The following is a 16,806-nucleotide window of genomic DNA, read 5'->3' as shown; positions in this document are numbered from 1 at the left end:
GGGTCGGGCCCCGAGGAAGTGGAGAAGCCGAGGTTGAGGGTCCCCCTGGCACCCGCTCGCGGCGGTCCAGGCCGCTGCCCCTCCTCCTCCAGTGTGCACAGCCGCCGGGACGGCGGCCGGGCAGAGGGAGCGGCTGCGTCATCCTGTCCCCTCCGCAGGTGTCCAGGCAGCGGCTGCCAGGTCCATTCCCCTGAAGCACTGCCTCCTGGACCGTGCCCCACACCAGGGGCTTCTCCAGCCCGCCTGGCGCCTCGGCAGCCCCACCTTGGCCCCGACTTCCAAGTCACCGAAGAGTCCCAAGGTGGAGGAGCCGGGGGACATGTTCCCCAGCGACTGGAGCCCCCCGCCTGTGGAGTTCCTGTACCCGAAGCGGCCACGGTGCAGCCAGGAGGCCCCGGCCCAGGGCTGGGCGGGCGCAGGGGAGCCCCAGGGCCCAGGGAGCCCGGCCCCGCAGCGGCCCAAGGCCTGGGAGCAGGAGGCCCCGGACCCAGCCCTGGTGTCATGGAAGGAGCTGTTCTGCACCGTGGGGACCCCCAGCCAGCAGGCCGCCGCCCCCAAGGCTGACGCCCGTGCCGGGGTAAGCCGGTGGCCACCCTGGGCCCCCTCTTCTGCTTGCGCCCCTTGGGGACCACCCTGCCCGGGCCGCCCTCCCCAGCCTCGGGCCCACGCAGTCGGGCAGCTGCTCCCGCCTCTCCCTCAACTTTACCTCCCGACTCCCGTTGACAGGGGGGCTGGGGGGTCCCCAGGGCTCCCAGGGCTGAGGGGTGGGGTGCTGAGCAGGGGAGGCTCTTGGTGCCCCCTCAGCACTGGTTCTGGCACAAACACTCAGACGGACTCTGGTCCCGTGTCCAGTTCCCCAACGGAAGCTTCGTGGAGAACCCCCAGTTGGGGAATGAACTGGGTCGACAGGAGAGGACGTTTGAGGGCCTGGAGATCCAGAAAATCTGTTCTGAAAACAGCTCCAGTTGTTAGTAGTAGCCCAGTGTTGGCAGTAACCTCAGTGTTTGCCAGGTTTAGAAACTGATAAAATATGTTCTTGTTACGCATCAGAATATGCTGAAAATGTTAGGACAGAACCGCTCTGTGGCATTGAAACGGAATAACCCTGAGGGCATAGTGTTAATTAAAAGGAGCAGAGGACGGGCCAGGCCAGGTGACCGTGCTGAAGGGGAGACGTGCGCGGTACACCTCTGGGGGCTGGAAAGCCTGCAGAGGGAAGGAAGGGGTGCTTGGTGGGTGGGGGGCCGGGCCTGTTCAGAGAAGTAAATGGAGGATAAAGTGCTTAGTTGAGAATAAATTTTATCCTTTTGCCCCCTCCATGTCTATCCTTCTCTCTCCCCTTTCCCACACCCCATTTCCCAGTTCACCTCGGGGCGCTCAGAACGCTACACCAACAGCTTAGATTACCTGCTCCAGGAGAAGAGGTGAGTGTGGGCGGGGCCCGTCGGGGGCTGCTCACTTCCGTGGGGCCCCCGGAGTTTCTGGGGGGCATCCTCTAAGTCCCAGAGCAGGGTGCTGTCGGGTGGGGCCGCGTGAGTGACAGGTGCAGGTGCTGGGCACAGGTAGGGTGGCCCCTGCCAGCAGGGGCTCCGTCCGCACAGCGGGACGAGCAGCGGCTGCAGGCAGAGGTGGCTGGTCCCCGGCCGCGGGCCCAGGGTGCTGTCTGTCTCGCAGCTGCTATACCCAGGAGCTGTGGCTCTGGACACACCTGCCCCTGCAGCTCACGTGGAGGTGAGCTCCTAAACACAGCTCCAAGGGAGAGCACCGCGTGGGGTTGCATTGGCCCTCGGGAGCCCCTTGGGGAGGTGGCGGCTGTCCCTGTTCCCCAGTGGGACCCCAACCGGGCTGCTGGCCACTCCGATGTCTGCTGCAGGCGCCTCACTGCTTGGGCCCTGCCATGTTGGTGGGGCCGGGGCCCCTGGTCGCCCCTTTTCTCGAGTTAGGACGTGACCGGGGCTGCGCGGAGCTGAGGCCCAGGGCCCCGGGAGGCGCGTGGGGCCAGATGGGTGCTCCTGGAGGCTCAGCTGCCGCAGAGCTGTGGACGCCCCTTCCAGGCTCGTGGGGAGACAGCACCCCACAAGAACAGACCCCTCCCCAAGAGCGAGGGCTGGGGGAAGCTGGGGCCCTGCCGCCGGGTGGCGGGGGGCTGACCCAGCCTGGGTCTCGCTGCCCCGCAGGGAGCAGGGCCTGGAGCAGAAGCGGGAGCAGCTGCTTCTGCGGGACCCGCCCGCCAGCCCCACCTCGGACCCTGATGACAGCCACGTGGCGCTCACGCCCGAGCACAGGTAGGGACGCGACAGGGGCCAGGGGGCGGGTCCACCCCCAGCCCGGGGCCCAGTGCGTGCCTTCAGCAGTCAAGGGGTGGGGCAGGGTCTGGCCCGCGGTGTGTGTCCCCTTCCTGAGCTCTGGAGCTGCCACCGCCCCCCAGGGCCTTGGTCACTGGCTGTGCCGAGCGCTCCCTTGAGGACACCGGCACACGGGGCCTCTCCTGCTTCGCTCACCGCTGGCCCCGAGGCACAGCGCCGGCTCGGGAGCCTCAGCCCACAGCCTCAGGGGCAACTTAAGTGCCACAGAAGGGGAAGCACCAGCCACGGTTTTCGTTTCCCCAGCGGGGACAGGAAGGTGGCCTCTGTCCGTGCAGTTTGCTGGGCGGAGGCTGGGCTGGCTCCACCAGAGTCAGGTTGGCTGGGGGAGCTTGGGGGGCGCCGGGTCCAGTCCCGACAGAGACATCCAGAACTGCCGGCCGTGTCCTCGAGGCGCTGTGGGCACCGTCTGCCCTGAGATGTGGGTCTCGGGCCCCTTTCCTTCCTTCCAGATCTGGGGGAGGGTGGCGAGCAATAAAGGGGGTACGTAAAGCTACACGACAAGCGCTGAGGAGACAGCGTAAATGAGGGGAGGGGAAGGAGTGCTGCGAGGGCCGGACCATCCGGGGTCAGGGTTAGGGGTCAGGGCAGGCAGGTGAGGGGAGGCCTGCAAGAGGGAGGGCGCCTGGTGAGGGGGGCAGCCATGGGGGCTGCAGCCAAGTGGGGGTGGAAGAGGGAGAGGAGGTAGAGTGGGGGGCGCACGAGGCTCAGGTACGAGGAAGGGCCACCCAGGAGAAAGGGTGGTGGCTGGACTGTGGGGCTGGGGTGCCAGCAGAGATTCTGGACTTATTTTCAGGGTGGAGCCGGCAGGGTTTGCTTTCGAGCCAGGCGGAGGGCGAGGGAGGGGAATGGACGGTCACTCGGAGGCCTCGGGCCTGCGCAGCTGTGTTTTGTTAAACGGGGGCGGGGGTGTCTGCAAGCGGCACAGGCTGGGAGGGTGGCAGCCTGCAATCAAAAGTTCACTTGAGGAGCCCCAGGGCTTAGATATTCTCCACTGGGGATGTGCACTTGGGGGTCCCCACTCATAGATGACCTCATAGACGAGGCTCTGTGGGCTGCAAGGGGAGAGGAGGGACCCCAGCAGTTAGGGGCAACAGAGAGGACTGAGAAGGTCGGAAGAAAGTGGAGCCAGGGTCACAGAGACGACGATCCGTGGGCCACAGTGGTCCTGGGTCAAGAGTGCCCAGGTGACCTGGGAGAAGTGGAGCTGGGCAGGGGAGCAGGCAGAGAGGTCCTGGAGGCAGACAGCTGTCTGAAAGAGCTGGCTGTATAGGGAAGGAGGGCAGGAGCTGATGGCGGAGGTGGGGCCGGGATGGGTGTGTTTGTAAGATGGGGAGATGACCAGGCGAGGCAGATGTCAGCTGACAGGCAGCGGGGAGAACCTGCGGGAACACAAGCCCACGTGGGCTGGGCTCTCACGTGGGGGAGGCTGGGGCGGCGGCTTTGCCTCTCCTGTAAGCTGAGACATCCTGTTTGGTGGGGGTGCAGGCAGTGCAGGCAGGGTTCCGAGGTGCACTCAGGTCCTGGACAGCGCTGTGTGTCTCTCCCACACGGCCACAGGCCATGAATGTGTGGGGCCACTGACTCACACCTCCCGGGGCTCTGCTCTCAGGATCTGCAGAGGGACTCCTGCATTGATACTCTCTTGTCAAGATCAGGGATCGGCAAACTTTTTTTGTAAAGTTTGTGGATAGTAGATATTTTACCTTTGATAGCCAGTGAATCTCCATCCTGACCACTTCGCTCTACCGTTGTGCTGTGAAAGTTGCCGAAACAATGAGTACATGAGTGAGCATGGCTGAGTGCCCACTTTATTTGCAAAACCGGCAATGGGCAGGAGTGGGTTGTGGCCTCGAGACTGCCCGGCCCGCCGTCCAGGAGGGCTGGCTTAGGAGCTCCAGCCTGGGAGAGAAGGTGGGGCGCCTCTCCAGTTTGTGGGAGGCACTGGGTGGAGGTGGTAAAGCAGGAGACTGGGGTACGGCCTCCCCGGGCAAGGGGCCAAGTGTCCTTACAGGTAATGAGAGTGGCTCCCCACGTGCGGATTTGGGGACTTGGTCCCTGATTCTCTGCTCTCTGCAGAGCCTGAAAGTGGAATCTTAAAACCCTCCTGAGATCTCTGCAGCAGGAGTGGAGCAAGGAGTCTCTCTTTGCTTTTCTGCCGAGTGCATTCAGGACTGGGATGGGATGGCTTGGGTGTTGGGAAATTCTCAGGGAAAGGGAGGTAGCCGTGAAGCCAGCTTCAGACAGAAGGTGTTCCTCGCTGTGAAATGCTGACACCCCTGCGGGCGCGTGACATGCTGATGCGATGGGTTGAGTAAGCCTTTCTGACAGCAGGGACTTTTTTCTGTCACCACTTGGAGGTGGCTGTTGTGATGTGGGATCACTCTGATGAGTCTGACCAACTTTCTACTTGAAAAAAGAAAAAAAAGACTCACGTGCAAAGCCGACAGTTCCCTGGGGTCCGGGTGGGGGCTGGGGGAGGAGGCGGGGGCCCCAGGGTCGTTTGCCCGCCGTGGAAGGGGCCGGCACCCACCGCCAGCAGCATGTCTGCACACGCGTGAGTGCGGAGTGGGCAGCGCTGAAGCCCTGTCAGGCCCAGGAGCGTGTGTGTCCTGGGGGGGGTGGGTACGTTTGAGCCACCACATCATTCCTTGTCCTCAGCCTGGGCTGCACAGGAAATCCCCGATTAGATTTGTGAGTGTCGTCTCAGCCTCCGAATAACACACATACATTACGTGTGTTGTCACAAAAGCCCCTTTCAGGGCTGGTTTAAGGCCGGAGCTGAGGCGCCAGGACCAATGAGCCTTGTGCTAACCAACTTGTAATAATCTGTACATTTTTTCTAACTATAAAATCAACATAAGAAGCAATACATATTTTGCATAATTTGTCTGTAAACCTACAATTGCTCCAATAAAAAATAAAATTTCAAGGAAAAGAATAGATACACACACGAAAGCTCAGACAGCAAAGAAGTTAACAAAACAAAATTATTTTACCATATATGTGGCTGTTTGCTGAGGCTGCTTCCCAAGGGCTGTAGAATCAGAGCCCCCTTTTCACCGTGATCCCCGCGGCTGCCCCGTGAGGGCCTGACCTTGACCTCTCCAAGGGACGCAGGGCCCGGAAGGGCAACAGAGGTCGTGTGTGGCTGGCAGAGCTCAATGGGCGGACCCGGCAGGAGCCCAGCTGCTCCCCTGGGCCCCCCAGCCAGCAGGAGGGGAGGGTGGCGCTCCCTCACTTGTCTCGCGCATCGTTGTCTGATGTACCTTATGTCGCATCTATGAGACCCAGGCGCACACGGAGTGAGGGGCAGGTGGGAAGTGCCGCCTCTTCCTTCCTGCATCTAAAGGTCACCGGAGCCGACTGCGTGGGTGTGGTTCTGGGGGGGTGTACACGTGTGATGGGTGTATGCATGTGTGATGGGTGTGTGTGTGTGAACAGGTAGTGTGTGTGTGAGGGTGTACACGTGTGTGATGGGTGTGCACGTGTGATGGGTGTGTGCGTGTGAATAGGTGTGTGTGTGAGTGGGCACATGTGTGATGGGTGTGCATGTGTGTGATGGGTGTGTGCGTGTGGATGTGTGCACGTGTGGTGGGTGTGCACATGTGTACGGGTGTGTGTGATGGGTGTGTGTGCATGTGTGATGGGTGTGCGTGTGTACAGGTCTGTGTGTGAACGGTGAGGGTAGATGTGTGCTGGGGGTGGGGATGGGAGTGTTGGGGTGTGTGGTGGGTGTGGGTTTTGTGGGGGGGTTATGGGTGTGGGTATGTGTGTATGCATTGCATGTATGTGTTGTGGGTGTGTGTGGGGATGGGGTGTGTGTGTGTGTATATGTGTTGCCTGGGTGTTGAGTGTGGGTGTGTATGTGTATCTGTTGTGGGAGGGGTGTTGCGTGTGGATGTTGTGGGTGTGCATGTCACCGACATGGGCTAAGGGTTGTAACCCCTGTCCTGGCTTCTCCTCGTGCCCTGACAGGGGCAGCTGGGTGGGCAGCTCCCTACCCCTGGGCAGGGCTGGAGGAGGCGGGAGGGGTGTGGGGCGCAGGGCTCTGCCCGCAGCCGCGGGTCCTCTGTCCCCCACCCTGCCCACCGCAGCCCACTCTTGGGGTGGGGACCCCTCACCGGGCGCTGCTGAGGCCACGTGTCCTGCCCTCGCCTCCCCAGGATGCTGGTAGAGAAGTTCTCGGTGGTGCTGCAGGCCTTCCCGCCCGTCCACCCGGGCGAGGCCGTGTTCCTGCCGCGGAGCCAGCCCCTGCCGTGCGTCCTGGACTCTGCACACCTGAAGCCACGGAGCCACCTGGAGGGGCTGTTCCTCAGGTGAGTGTGTGGGGGTGGGGGGAGCCCGACGACAGGGGCCACCCCTGAGCAGGAAGTGGGCGTCACCCTTTAGGGAGCTGTCCACGCGGAACACGTAACTTACCGACTCAGACGCAGGTCCGTTGGAAGCCCCAGGCCCCCCGTGTAGCGCCGCGTGCTTTGGTGCCCGCGCTGCTCCTTCCTGCCCCTCCGGGCTCGCCCGCAGCTCCAGCCTCCTCAGCTCATGGGTTGTCGAGGCTCTGTCCTCACCCGCGCCGGAGCCCCTCCGGGCACCCAGTGTCCCCAGGCCTGCGTCCGGCTCCCGTCTGCCCTCTCGGCTCCGCCCGGGCCCCTGAGGCATGTGCAGGCTGCGAGGCTGCCCCCCACGCCCTCCTGCAAGTCGGCCAGCACTGTCCTGACCTGGGGGCTGCGGGTTTTAAAAGGCTGGCGAGCGTGCAACGTGGTGCCTGAGAACACAGCTCGCGGGGTGGCGGGGGCCCCTTCGCCTCCCGGGGGGCACACACACCCTGGAGCCACACACAGGGGTCTCAGGGGCTCCACCCCTTAGGGCCACGTGCCAGGGTCCCGGGCCTTTCTCCCTGCTCGGGGCACGTGTGTCCGGTTCATTCACTAAATCCAGGTCACTCTTCCCATCCGACGTGTTTCCTTTAAGACGTTTTATCACGGAAGAGTGAAGCACACGTGGAGACAGAGCCGAGTGGCCTCCCTCCCGCCTGCCCCTCAGCTCCAGCGGTTTCCGCGCACCCCGCCTCGTCCACCAGCACCGCCCTCAGTCCCCGGGGAGGATCCTAAACTCGTCCCAGACACATGTAATTCACCCTGTAAAGATCCCCGTTTAAACCACCGGCCTCTCCGTGTGGGTGTAACTTCAGTCCCGTCGTGACAGCCAAGCGCCCCCCAGCATCCAAGTCCACGGTTGCCCCCAGGTATCCTTCCCAGGTTGTCAGGACCTAAGCCAGGTCCCGACCCCACAGGCAGACGAGGTGCATTTGTGGTCAAATAACGCCGCGGTCCCAGGGGCCCTCATGGGCCGAACCATTTTGCTTGTTTTTTTAAAAACGTGCGTGATTTCCAATCTTTCCCCGCCATAAGCAACATGGTGGAGAGTTTTCTTCTCAGGGATGTTTGTCTGGAGACCGGAAGCAGATTCCCAGGTGGTGGGCCCGGTTGTGCGCACGTTGGAAAGGTGCCTGGTTAGGCGGTGGGGGCGAGAGGAGACAGACGGTGGAGGCAGCCTCGGCGGCGGGAGGGGCGGGGAGCTTCCCGCACGGCCTGCTCGGGCTCTGTGCCCACAGCGGGTTTCCATCACGGGCCTGATGGCTGGCAGAAACGCTTTGACAGGTGAGGGGACCTGGGGCGCAGAGACCTGGGGTCAGAGCGGCCCTGCCAGGTGGGCCCAGGTGGGGCCAGGTGGGGCCAGGTGGCCGCCCGGCTTCCCTGGGGTGAGGAATTCAGAGCGTCCTCCCTGGAATGTGGCGATGAAGGTGGGGGCTGCCACACTCTGCGGCTTTGGGCACCACGCCACTGCCTGGAGGAATGCCAGGGGGCCGTGTGCCCGGGGACCCCCGCTTTGCAGCCAACGGGCCACTGTCTGAAGGTCGGAGTTCACCTCGGACTTCAAGTCCAAACACGAAAGCAGGAGACACTGGCTGCACTGTAATTCCCTGCTGCGTTCTGCCAGAAACGCGGAGATGGAGGCAGAGTAGAAGGACACTTGGCCTTGGAAAAGCCTGTGGTTCCATTTCTGCCATGCGAGAAGCCCCACTTGTGAGGTCCAGGGCACCTTGATTTTCCTCCTTGGGCTTCTCTGAATTTTCTAAATGTGCTGCAGCAGAACTGCTCTTTTTTCGCTGGAGGAAAGACATGGGTGCTGTTCTGCTAAATCCTTCCTGAAATGGGGGCGCTTCTCCCCGACGGCACGTGAAGAGGACAGCCTGTCCCCCGCTGACCAGGGCAGAGGCTCTTGGCGCTGAGCAAGCAGGTGGCCCCAGATCCGGGGCAAGGACAGGCCGGTGTGGTGCTCTGTGTCAGGGCAGCGGCGTCCGGGCTGGACCTGGGGGCTCGTGGGCAGGAGCGTCTCCCACACGTGAGCCAGGCCATCATGCATCACCGGACTGGACGTGTGACCTCGAGCCATTCTCCAGACATGTCACGTGCCTCCACAGCAGCGTCCCCTTCAGGAGACTCTGGGGCTTTTACCTCCTCCCTCGACAGCAGCTCAAAAGACCCCCCGGCTTCCTGAGCTGGAAGGGGTCAGATACCCACATGTCTCCCTGGGCCCCCCAGTCTCTGTGCGTGCGCAGCCGCCCTGCCATCCCTTCCTTGCGTGCACCGCTCCTCCATGGGCACTGGAGCAGGCAGGATGGCCTGTAAGGAGCCCGTCTCGGTGAGATGCAGGGACAGCAGCAGCCTCAGACAGCATGGTGGAAGGGAGAGCGGCCGGCACCTCCCTGGCAGCACAGCTGTGGGTTGAAGGCAACAGGCAGCCCCACCCTCATGCACCCCTGAGGGAGCTGAGCCTGCGCCCCAGGGAGCTGGGCCCACCTGCCACATCAGCGCTACCCGACAGGAGCTAACCAGCAAAATAAACCACGTGCCGGCCATGGCGCCATGTGGGTGAACCTCAAAAACACTGAACCAGGTGAAAGGAGCCGGGCGCAGAAGGCTGTGGCCTGCGCAGTCCCACCCCTGGGATGTGCACAGAGCAGGCAGATGCATCGAGAAGCAGAGCGGGGGCTGGCAGGGGCTGGGGAGGGGAGAGAGGACGCGGGTGAAGGGTACAGGGTGAGGCGTCTTCCTAGGGGGCGAAGGTGTTCTAAGGCTGGACGCGCTGAGAGTGGCTTCCGTCTGTGCGCCTGCTGGAGGGCTCCAAGCGGCACCTTTAAATCTGACGCCTCAGGGAAGCTGTTTGGACAGGGCCGCACCTTGGCTCTCCCCGAGACCCCACAGCCCCAGCCCTGGTTTTGCCGAGACTCCTCCCCTCCCTGCGCCTCCAGGGCTGAAGCAGGGGAAATGAGTCCGGCCACTGCGGGTGTGGACAGGCCCAGCTGCCCAAGTGGCCGCAACTGCCCCCAAAACGATAGGCCTGTGGAGGCTGCCGACTGAGCCGTTCTGGGAACGATGGAGATGTTAGCTGGGACGGGAGGCCTGGGACACCTCTTTAAAGGAAGGAAAGAAAAAGGAGCGCAGAGGTGAGCGCTTTGACCTTTAGTCACCTCTGCTCCTGGGCGCTTTATTTACGCATTCATCCAGTAGGCCGCTGTGCGCGGGCGCTGATGCCACGTAAATAACTGTGCTTAGTGTTTATCCCTCTGCCACCATCGCGATTCCAGGGCACTTAGAGGCTTCGCCTTCTGGGACTGCTGCCCGTAAAGTACTTGAGGAGTAGCGGCTGGAAGAATCTTAATTTAGACCTTTTCAGGAACAGAAATCACAAATAGAAGGCCGGGGCTGTGCTCCCGCAGGCAGAGCCCCGTGAGCTGAGCCAAGCTGCCGTTTGCCCCGCGGTGTTGGCCTGTTGGCTCTTTGCCTTTGCTGGCTGGCGCGGCGTCCCGCCCAGCCTGGCGAGGGTTGGAGCACGCACCTGCCCTCGGCGGGTGGCCCCTGCCAGGGTGGCGGGGTTGACAGCGTCCTCACGCTCTCCTGTCTGGGCACAAGTGGGGTGACCGCCGGGGGCTCTGCGCCCGCCGCCTGCGTGGCAGAGCAGCGGTGGCAGGAGAGAGACGTTTGTCTCCTTGGAACGGCAGTGGAATGTGCGTGGAGCAGAGAAACTGGCAGGGTGCCCACCGCAGGACACCAAACACCTGAGTCCACACCACGCGGCCTCTGGGGGCCCTGCCAGTGTCGGGGTCCTGCAGATGTTTGCCTGGATGTTGTCTGTGTCCTGGGGGCTGAGCATGGATGGGCCTCTCAGGGTCATCCCAAAAGCCTCTCCACTGAGCATATGTGTAGCCAGGCACAGGGGCACAGAACGTGCCAGGGGCCAGGGTATACATGTGCCAGGGGTCAGAGTGTACACGTGCCAGGAGCCGAGGGTGCACGCATGTCTGTGCTCACAGGGGACTGCTGTAGGACAACCATAAATGAAGCCGTTCTCTCCTCTGAACGTGAATGATTTAGGGGAAAAGTGCACTTCGCGAGTTGCCTGGACATACTCAGGAAGACGGCGGTTTGGCTCGGAGGAGACTTGTTTTGGAGCATTCTGTCCCTGGCACATTAAATGTGACGTCCTTTCACAAAAAAAAGAAGGTTGCTCTGACCATCATGGCCGTGACTTTGGTGTCTGGGATGTGCTTTGCCCGGATGTGGCCGTGACGAAGAAGAACCAACATGAGCACACTCTTCCATTTCCTGGAGCCCATGGGGCTGGTTTTCAGGACCTGTCCAGAGGGAGCCTGCAGAGGGGCGTTCACTCAGTGGGCAGGTGGGAGGAGCCTGCCCCAGCCCAAGCCAGGGGTGAGCAGGAGTCCCCGAGGCTGTTGAGTCTGGCCACGCCTGTCCCCAGAGGCCCTGGACCTCGGGAGCGTTTCCCCTCCCCCTTCTAGAGGCCCTGGGGTCGTGCAGGTGGGAGCCTTCCTCCAGGACGGCCGCGCAGCCCGTGCTGTGCGTGAGACCCTCGCTCTGTGGGTGGCCTGGCCGGACACCCGGGTGGACAGGCCATGGGCAGCCGGGGCCCTGAGCTCAGGCGGCTTCCGAAGCGTCTCCCTGGAGCCCTCCCCTTTCCAGGAGCTCCCCGTCTTGGCCCATTTCTGTTCTTTTCCCATCTTCTCGGTGTCCCATGTTTTGGAAAAATCTGAGATGTGCCGGTCGCCTTGAGGTGGTAAGGCTGCCCGCCACAGGTGCAGCCCAGCTCTCCCACCTGGCCTCGGGCCCTTCTCGCGCCTCTGACCGCCTCTGTCCCTCCATCTCCCTCCTGCCCAGTGGGAAGGGCCCGGCCTCTCCCGGTCATCGCCACATCCATGCTGTGTCCAGAGCACGCGGCCTGGGCACAGTGGTCCGGGGTGTTTCTCCTCGGACTGAGGGCTCCGAGGACCTCGCCCTCCACGGTGGTCACTGGTCCGGGCGCGGGAGCGCAAAGCCACGGGGCGTTGGCTGCTGGTGGCTCCGCTGGCCGCCCCTGACCTCTGCTTCGTCCACAGGTCCCCGCCGGCCCAGCAGCTCGCCTTCCTCCGCAGCGGCCTCCTGGGCAACCTGTACCTGCACGCACCCGCCCGCCCCGTGCCGCTGCTGCGCTGGCTCTTCCAGGTGAGCGCCGCGGGCGGCCGCCAGGGGGCAGGAGCGCCCCGCCTTCCCCCTGCAGATGCGCGGCCGCGGCCAGGCGTGGCCCAGGTGGAGAGGGACGCGCGCGTCTGAGCAATTAATCCTCGTGGCAGCTCCTCAGGGTCTGAGAGGCCTGGGCTGCCCGGGCACAGAGGTCGCCACAGTCCCGGAAGCCCCTGCCGCCCCGCCGGCACTCGGCCTCGCTGGGCCCCCTCGTGCGCACAGGTGCTCTCAGAGCCCTCGGGGGTCTGGATTTCAGGTGGGCTTGGGGGGCTCCTCGGCAGGCGTCTCGTTTGTTCCCAGCGCGTCAGCCATGCCCGCCGCGGCCCCTGTGTTCAGAGCTGGGAGCTTGGGGGGTTGCACTGCAAGTCGACTGGAAAGGCCTGGGACGGCCACCCCCCGCCCCAGTCTGTCCCGTCCTGACCACTGCCACCTGCGGCCCTGGGGGACGTGCCTTCTGCCTGGGGCGTGAAGCCTGTGGGCTGGGAAAGACAGAAGGTGCCAGGGGCTGCAGGGGCAGCTGCTGGGACACGGGTGTGGGGCTTGAGGAGGCCGACCAGGACCAGCCCGTGTGGGCCAGCAGGCTCGACTGCCAGCTGGTCCTGTTCCTGCCAGCGTGAGCCCAGGCCACAGCTGCAAACGAGAGCCACCCTCCGAGGTAGGCTCTTCAAGAAACTCCAGGCTTGGCAGGCCGGCCGCCCCCCCCCCCCCCCGACTCCCCTCTTCTTCCTGCTGGGAGCCTTCGGGTCGCCCCCCCTACCTTGGAAAAGGGTTTTCTCAGCTCTCGGGGTCCTTCCATAGGGCGCCTGCCCCTGCCCCATCCCTACCCCTGCCCCTCCCGCTGCCCCTGCCCCTGCCCCTGCCCCTGCCCCGTCCCTACCCCTGCCCCTCCCGTTGCCCCTGCCCCTGCCCCTGCCCCTGCTGCAGCCCTGCCCCTGCCCCTGCCCCTGCCACTGCCCCTGCCCCTGCTGCGGCCCCTGCGGGAGGCGTGGCTGAGATCAGGACACAGCGTGGCCATTATTCTCTGGCTTCCCTGCTCCTCACACTCAGTGGGGCCCAGTTGGGCGCTGGGAGGCACAAAGGTCCGTCTGAGCCGGCGCCCACAGAGGGCCCTTGTGTGCCCCAACGTGGCTTGGGGGGCGGGAGGCTGGCGAGCCTGCGCCACTCGTGCTCTCACTCCTTCGTGCTCTCACTCCTTCGCTCTCAACGCAGAGCGGCGTTGAAGACGAGGGCCGAGCTCTGACTCCGCAGCTCCTTGGTCCTCCTGCCTCGGCTTCTTGCTCAGTGACCCGGGCTGGTGGCACACGAGAAGATGAGCCAACCCCGTAGCTGCTTCGGGGCCCCTGCTCCCCTAGAGCCCGCCCTCCCTTCCCTGGCAGACTTGGGGTTAGCTCAGAAGGTTCAGGAAGAAGACACAGGCACCCTCGCCCAGGGCAGAAGCACATCAGCTAAAGGGGTGCACTTGGCCTGCAGGGAGGGGAGCGGCGAGAAAACGACATCCTCTGAATGCACTTTAGATTCGGAAAGAACATCCGTTGGGGGTCCAGAGGGTGGGCTGTGCCGGCTTAAACCTGTCGTGCACCCCAAAGAGCCACGCTCTTTAATCCTGACTCAGTGTTAGTGGGTGGGACCTTTTTGGTGGTTTCCGTGGAGCTGTGTCACTGCCCTTTCGAGGTGGTCTTCATCCACTTACTGGGGCCCTTGAAGAAGGAACCATCTGGAAAAAGCTTGAGCCAGCAAAGCCCAGGCAGCCGAGACCTTTGGAGATACAGAAGGAAAACACCCCCAGGGGCTCCTTTTGAAACAAGAAGCCAGGAGAGATAGCTAGCAGATGTCACCATGCGCCCCCCAGCTGACAGAGGTGTTCTGGACGGCATCAGCTTTTGTTGAGTGAAGGCAACTCTTGTTGGTGCCTTAAATTGGACATTTTCATGACCTTAGAACTGTAAACTTGGAACTCCTTAAATTCCTTTCTAAAAAGCTGTTCCATTTCTGATATATTGTATTCTGGCAGCTTAATAAACCAAAGCAGAGGGGCTTGGTGACCCCCGGCCATCGTAGGCAGGCAGAGGAGCAGGGCCACCAGGTGCCTGCAGCACCCTTGGGGTTGGTTCTGAGAGACGGGGCACAGCTCTGCCCACCAGGCGGTGTCTTTGGAAAGACTCTGAGTTCCCTCAGGTCCCCAGTCCTGCTGCCCACCCAGGGCCTCAGCGGGTGCAGCACAGGCCCAGCGGGCACTCTGGCTCCTGGTACATGCGTTAGGCTGCCTCGTGCCCGGGCCAGTTGTGCTTGCTGGGCAGGGAGGGTGGGCTGCAGGTAGCATGTGCTCGGTGAGCATGTGTTTTCTCTGGAAATGATCAAGTGTACACAGGTGGGAGAGTTAGAGCACGAGGAGTAGGAGGGGAGGGGAAGGGCAGAGCTCGGGCTGGGCCGGGGCGGTGGGCACCAAGGTAGCACTTTTCATGCTCATAGTCGCCTGGGAGTGCAGTGGAAGAGCAGGGAGAATCCGGGACGCAGAGACCCCGGGGAGCCGGGCACAGGGGGCCCTGCTGAGCCATCCCAAACAGGGCAGGGTCCGGGCCACGGCCGGCAGCGTCAGTCCATCCGCCCTCCTTGGGCATAGCAGCTCCCTCCTCCGAGGGGACACCCAGAGCAGGCCTCGGCCGACAGTGCCCTGCCCCCCGGGGAGGCGTGGTGGTAGGGTCTGCAGCCCCGGAGAAGGGGGGTGGTGTCCCCTCTGCCCCACCTTGAGGCTTGGCCTTGTCCCCAGACCATGCGGTGCCCGTGGGGAGGGAGCTGGCCTGGGCTCCGTGCCATGCCTGTCTACCTTCCCACCCAGCTTACAGCCCGCCCCCTGCAGGGGCGTCCACGTAAGGGCCCCTGTGGGTTTGGGCCAGCTGGGTGACCGGCCAGGGGTCCACGGGTGTGCACTGGTCTCAGACGGCTAAGTTACGGCGCTGCCCTGAACACAATGCAGGGGCCACAGAGAGGGGCCACCCTGCACGGTCCGGCAGGCTGGGTCAGTGCCCACGAGCCCCTGCCTTGGAGGGGGGTGACTGTGACCACAGGGAATGAGGGGCCACAGGACCAAGCCCCCCCCACACACACACACACAAGGAGGGAAGAGGAGGAGGAAGTAGGGAGGGTCTGAGGCCACACGGACATGGACTCGAGTCCTGACCTTGCTCTGTCCAGCCGTGTGGCCTGGGGATGACCCCTGGCCTCTCTCTACAGTGGGCGCGTGCTGGCCCGTGGGGATTAACAGGGCAGTGATTGGCCCCTCGCCCTGCCCTGACCCTGGGACTCCGTGGCAGTGCCCCAGCTCACCTGCGTTTTCTCCCTCTTTCCAGCTGCTGACGTGGCCTCCGGAAACCTCTTTGGGGGCCTTTAATCTCCTGTGGGACCTCAGCGTGGATTGGCTCTTCAGCCAGGCCGGTCAGTACGGGGCTGTGGGGCGGTTGGGCAGGCCGAATCCGCAGCCAGTGCTCGTTTCTGGGCCCCACAGGGGTTGTTGACAAGGATGCTGTTCTGGGCTCTTTGTCCGGCCGCAGGCCAGCCCATCCTGCCAAGGCCGTCTGACCTTGCAGAGCCCCGGGGGTCCCAGGGCCACCCAGGGCTGCCGGGCTCCAGCCAAGGCGTGCATTCTCTGGGTGCAGGGGCAGCTCGCTTCCCGGCTCCCCTGAGAGCCCCACGTGGCTGGGGAGGTCCCAGGGCAGCCCCCTGGGCAGGGACCACCGAGGGGCCCCTGAGGCTGCCACCCCACTGACAGCCCCCCTTGGCTGATGGGCGTGCCTGGAGACCCCCAGCTGGGGCTGGGTGGAGTGGGGCTCCCTCCTTCCCTTCTCCTGGGCACGGTGGGGTGTCTCGGTGATCGTTATCCTTTGGGGTATGGGGCCTCGCCGAAGCAGTTGACCTTCCCCTTCGCGGCTGGTGCTGCCCTCCGGCACCGGGCACCGTCCTGTGACCTGCCAGAAGGGGCTTCAGCAGGCAGCCAGGACCTGACTGCAGCCTGCCCCTGGCTCGACACTAATGCTCCCAGGTGGTGGGCCACGGCGCCCCTTCCAGCACCGCCCCCCGAGCCCCTCGCTTCTCAGGACCCCCTGCCTCAGGAGCTGCCCGGGAGTGCTCCAGGCTCCCCCCACCCGCACCCCCCAGTGCGTGGCCTCTGAGTGCACACGTGCACAGCCGCCTCTGCAGCTGCCTGCCCTTTGGGGGCACAGAGGCCGCTCTTGTCCTGCTTCTCCCCTGGCTCCGAAACACATCACCTCCCACTTGCCCTTGCTGCTGCCCCCGGGGTCCCGGCCTCGCCTCCTGGGGTCCAGGCTCTGGGGTGGCCGCTCCTCCCTCTGGGCCAGGATGGGAGAGGCTGGCTCCGGCAAAGCACCAGGTACCAGGAGAGGAGCTGCCCAAAGCTGGCGCTGAAGCAGCCCTGCCAGTTCAGGCAGCCTTTCCACCAAGTGCTGATAGAAAAGAAGTCCTGCCCCTCGGGATTTGGTAAAATGTGAGGCACACTGAATACCCACTCCTGCTCGTGTTTGGGTGCCCAGCTCTCCCGGGCATGGCCGGCCTGGCGCTTGTGTGCCACCCCGCTCCTGGAGCCATCCCCATCCTAACACGCTTCCGAGCCGGGGCAGGTCGGGGCGTCTTGGCCCCAGGACCGGCTTTGGGGTGTGCTCAGGGCAGCGTGTGGGATGTGAAGCAGCGTGCGAGGCCCACGGTGAGCTCGGAGAGCCGCGTGTTCTGGAACACTCTGCCCTCCCAGCGGGGCGTTGGCACCGACTTCACAGAGACCCGCAGCGTGCCTCTGACACCCGTGCATGGCGCTGGGGGCAGAGGGACAGACGGACGAGGGAGACACATTCCTG

At 63.8% G+C, this 16,806-nt stretch overlaps 1 protein-coding gene across 5 annotated transcripts in view; it reads left to right on the top strand.

Moving 5' to 3' along the window:
- FAM178B (family with sequence similarity 178 member B) overlaps window positions 1-16,806 on the top strand; it is an 87,874-nt gene that overhangs the window by 17,845 nt on the left and 53,223 nt on the right. For 4 of the 5 annotated variants that reach the window (XM_077133802.1, XM_077133804.1, XM_077133803.1 and 1 more), the window contains exons 3-9: window positions 159-577; window positions 1,363-1,424; window positions 1,675-1,731; window positions 2,178-2,285; window positions 6,530-6,682; window positions 11,821-11,926; window positions 15,292-15,376. In XM_077133802.1, the coding sequence (XP_076989917.1) occupies window positions 159-577; window positions 1,363-1,424; window positions 1,675-1,731; window positions 2,178-2,285; window positions 6,530-6,682; window positions 11,821-11,926; window positions 15,292-15,376 (990 nt within the window). The remainder of the gene's footprint in view (window positions 1-158; window positions 578-1,362; window positions 1,425-1,674; window positions 1,732-2,177; window positions 2,286-6,529; window positions 6,683-11,820; window positions 11,927-15,291; window positions 15,377-16,806) is intronic. The other variant, XM_077133805.1, reaches the window with a different exon arrangement.

The sequence above is a fragment of the Tamandua tetradactyla genome, chromosome 17 (genome assembly GCF_023851605.1).
Source record: "Tamandua tetradactyla isolate mTamTet1 chromosome 17, mTamTet1.pri, whole genome shotgun sequence".
Taxonomy (NCBI): domain Eukaryota; kingdom Metazoa; phylum Chordata; class Mammalia; order Pilosa; family Myrmecophagidae; genus Tamandua; species Tamandua tetradactyla.
Note: the sequence above shows the minus strand (reverse complement) of the source record. Positions and strands in the feature narration are given on the sequence as shown.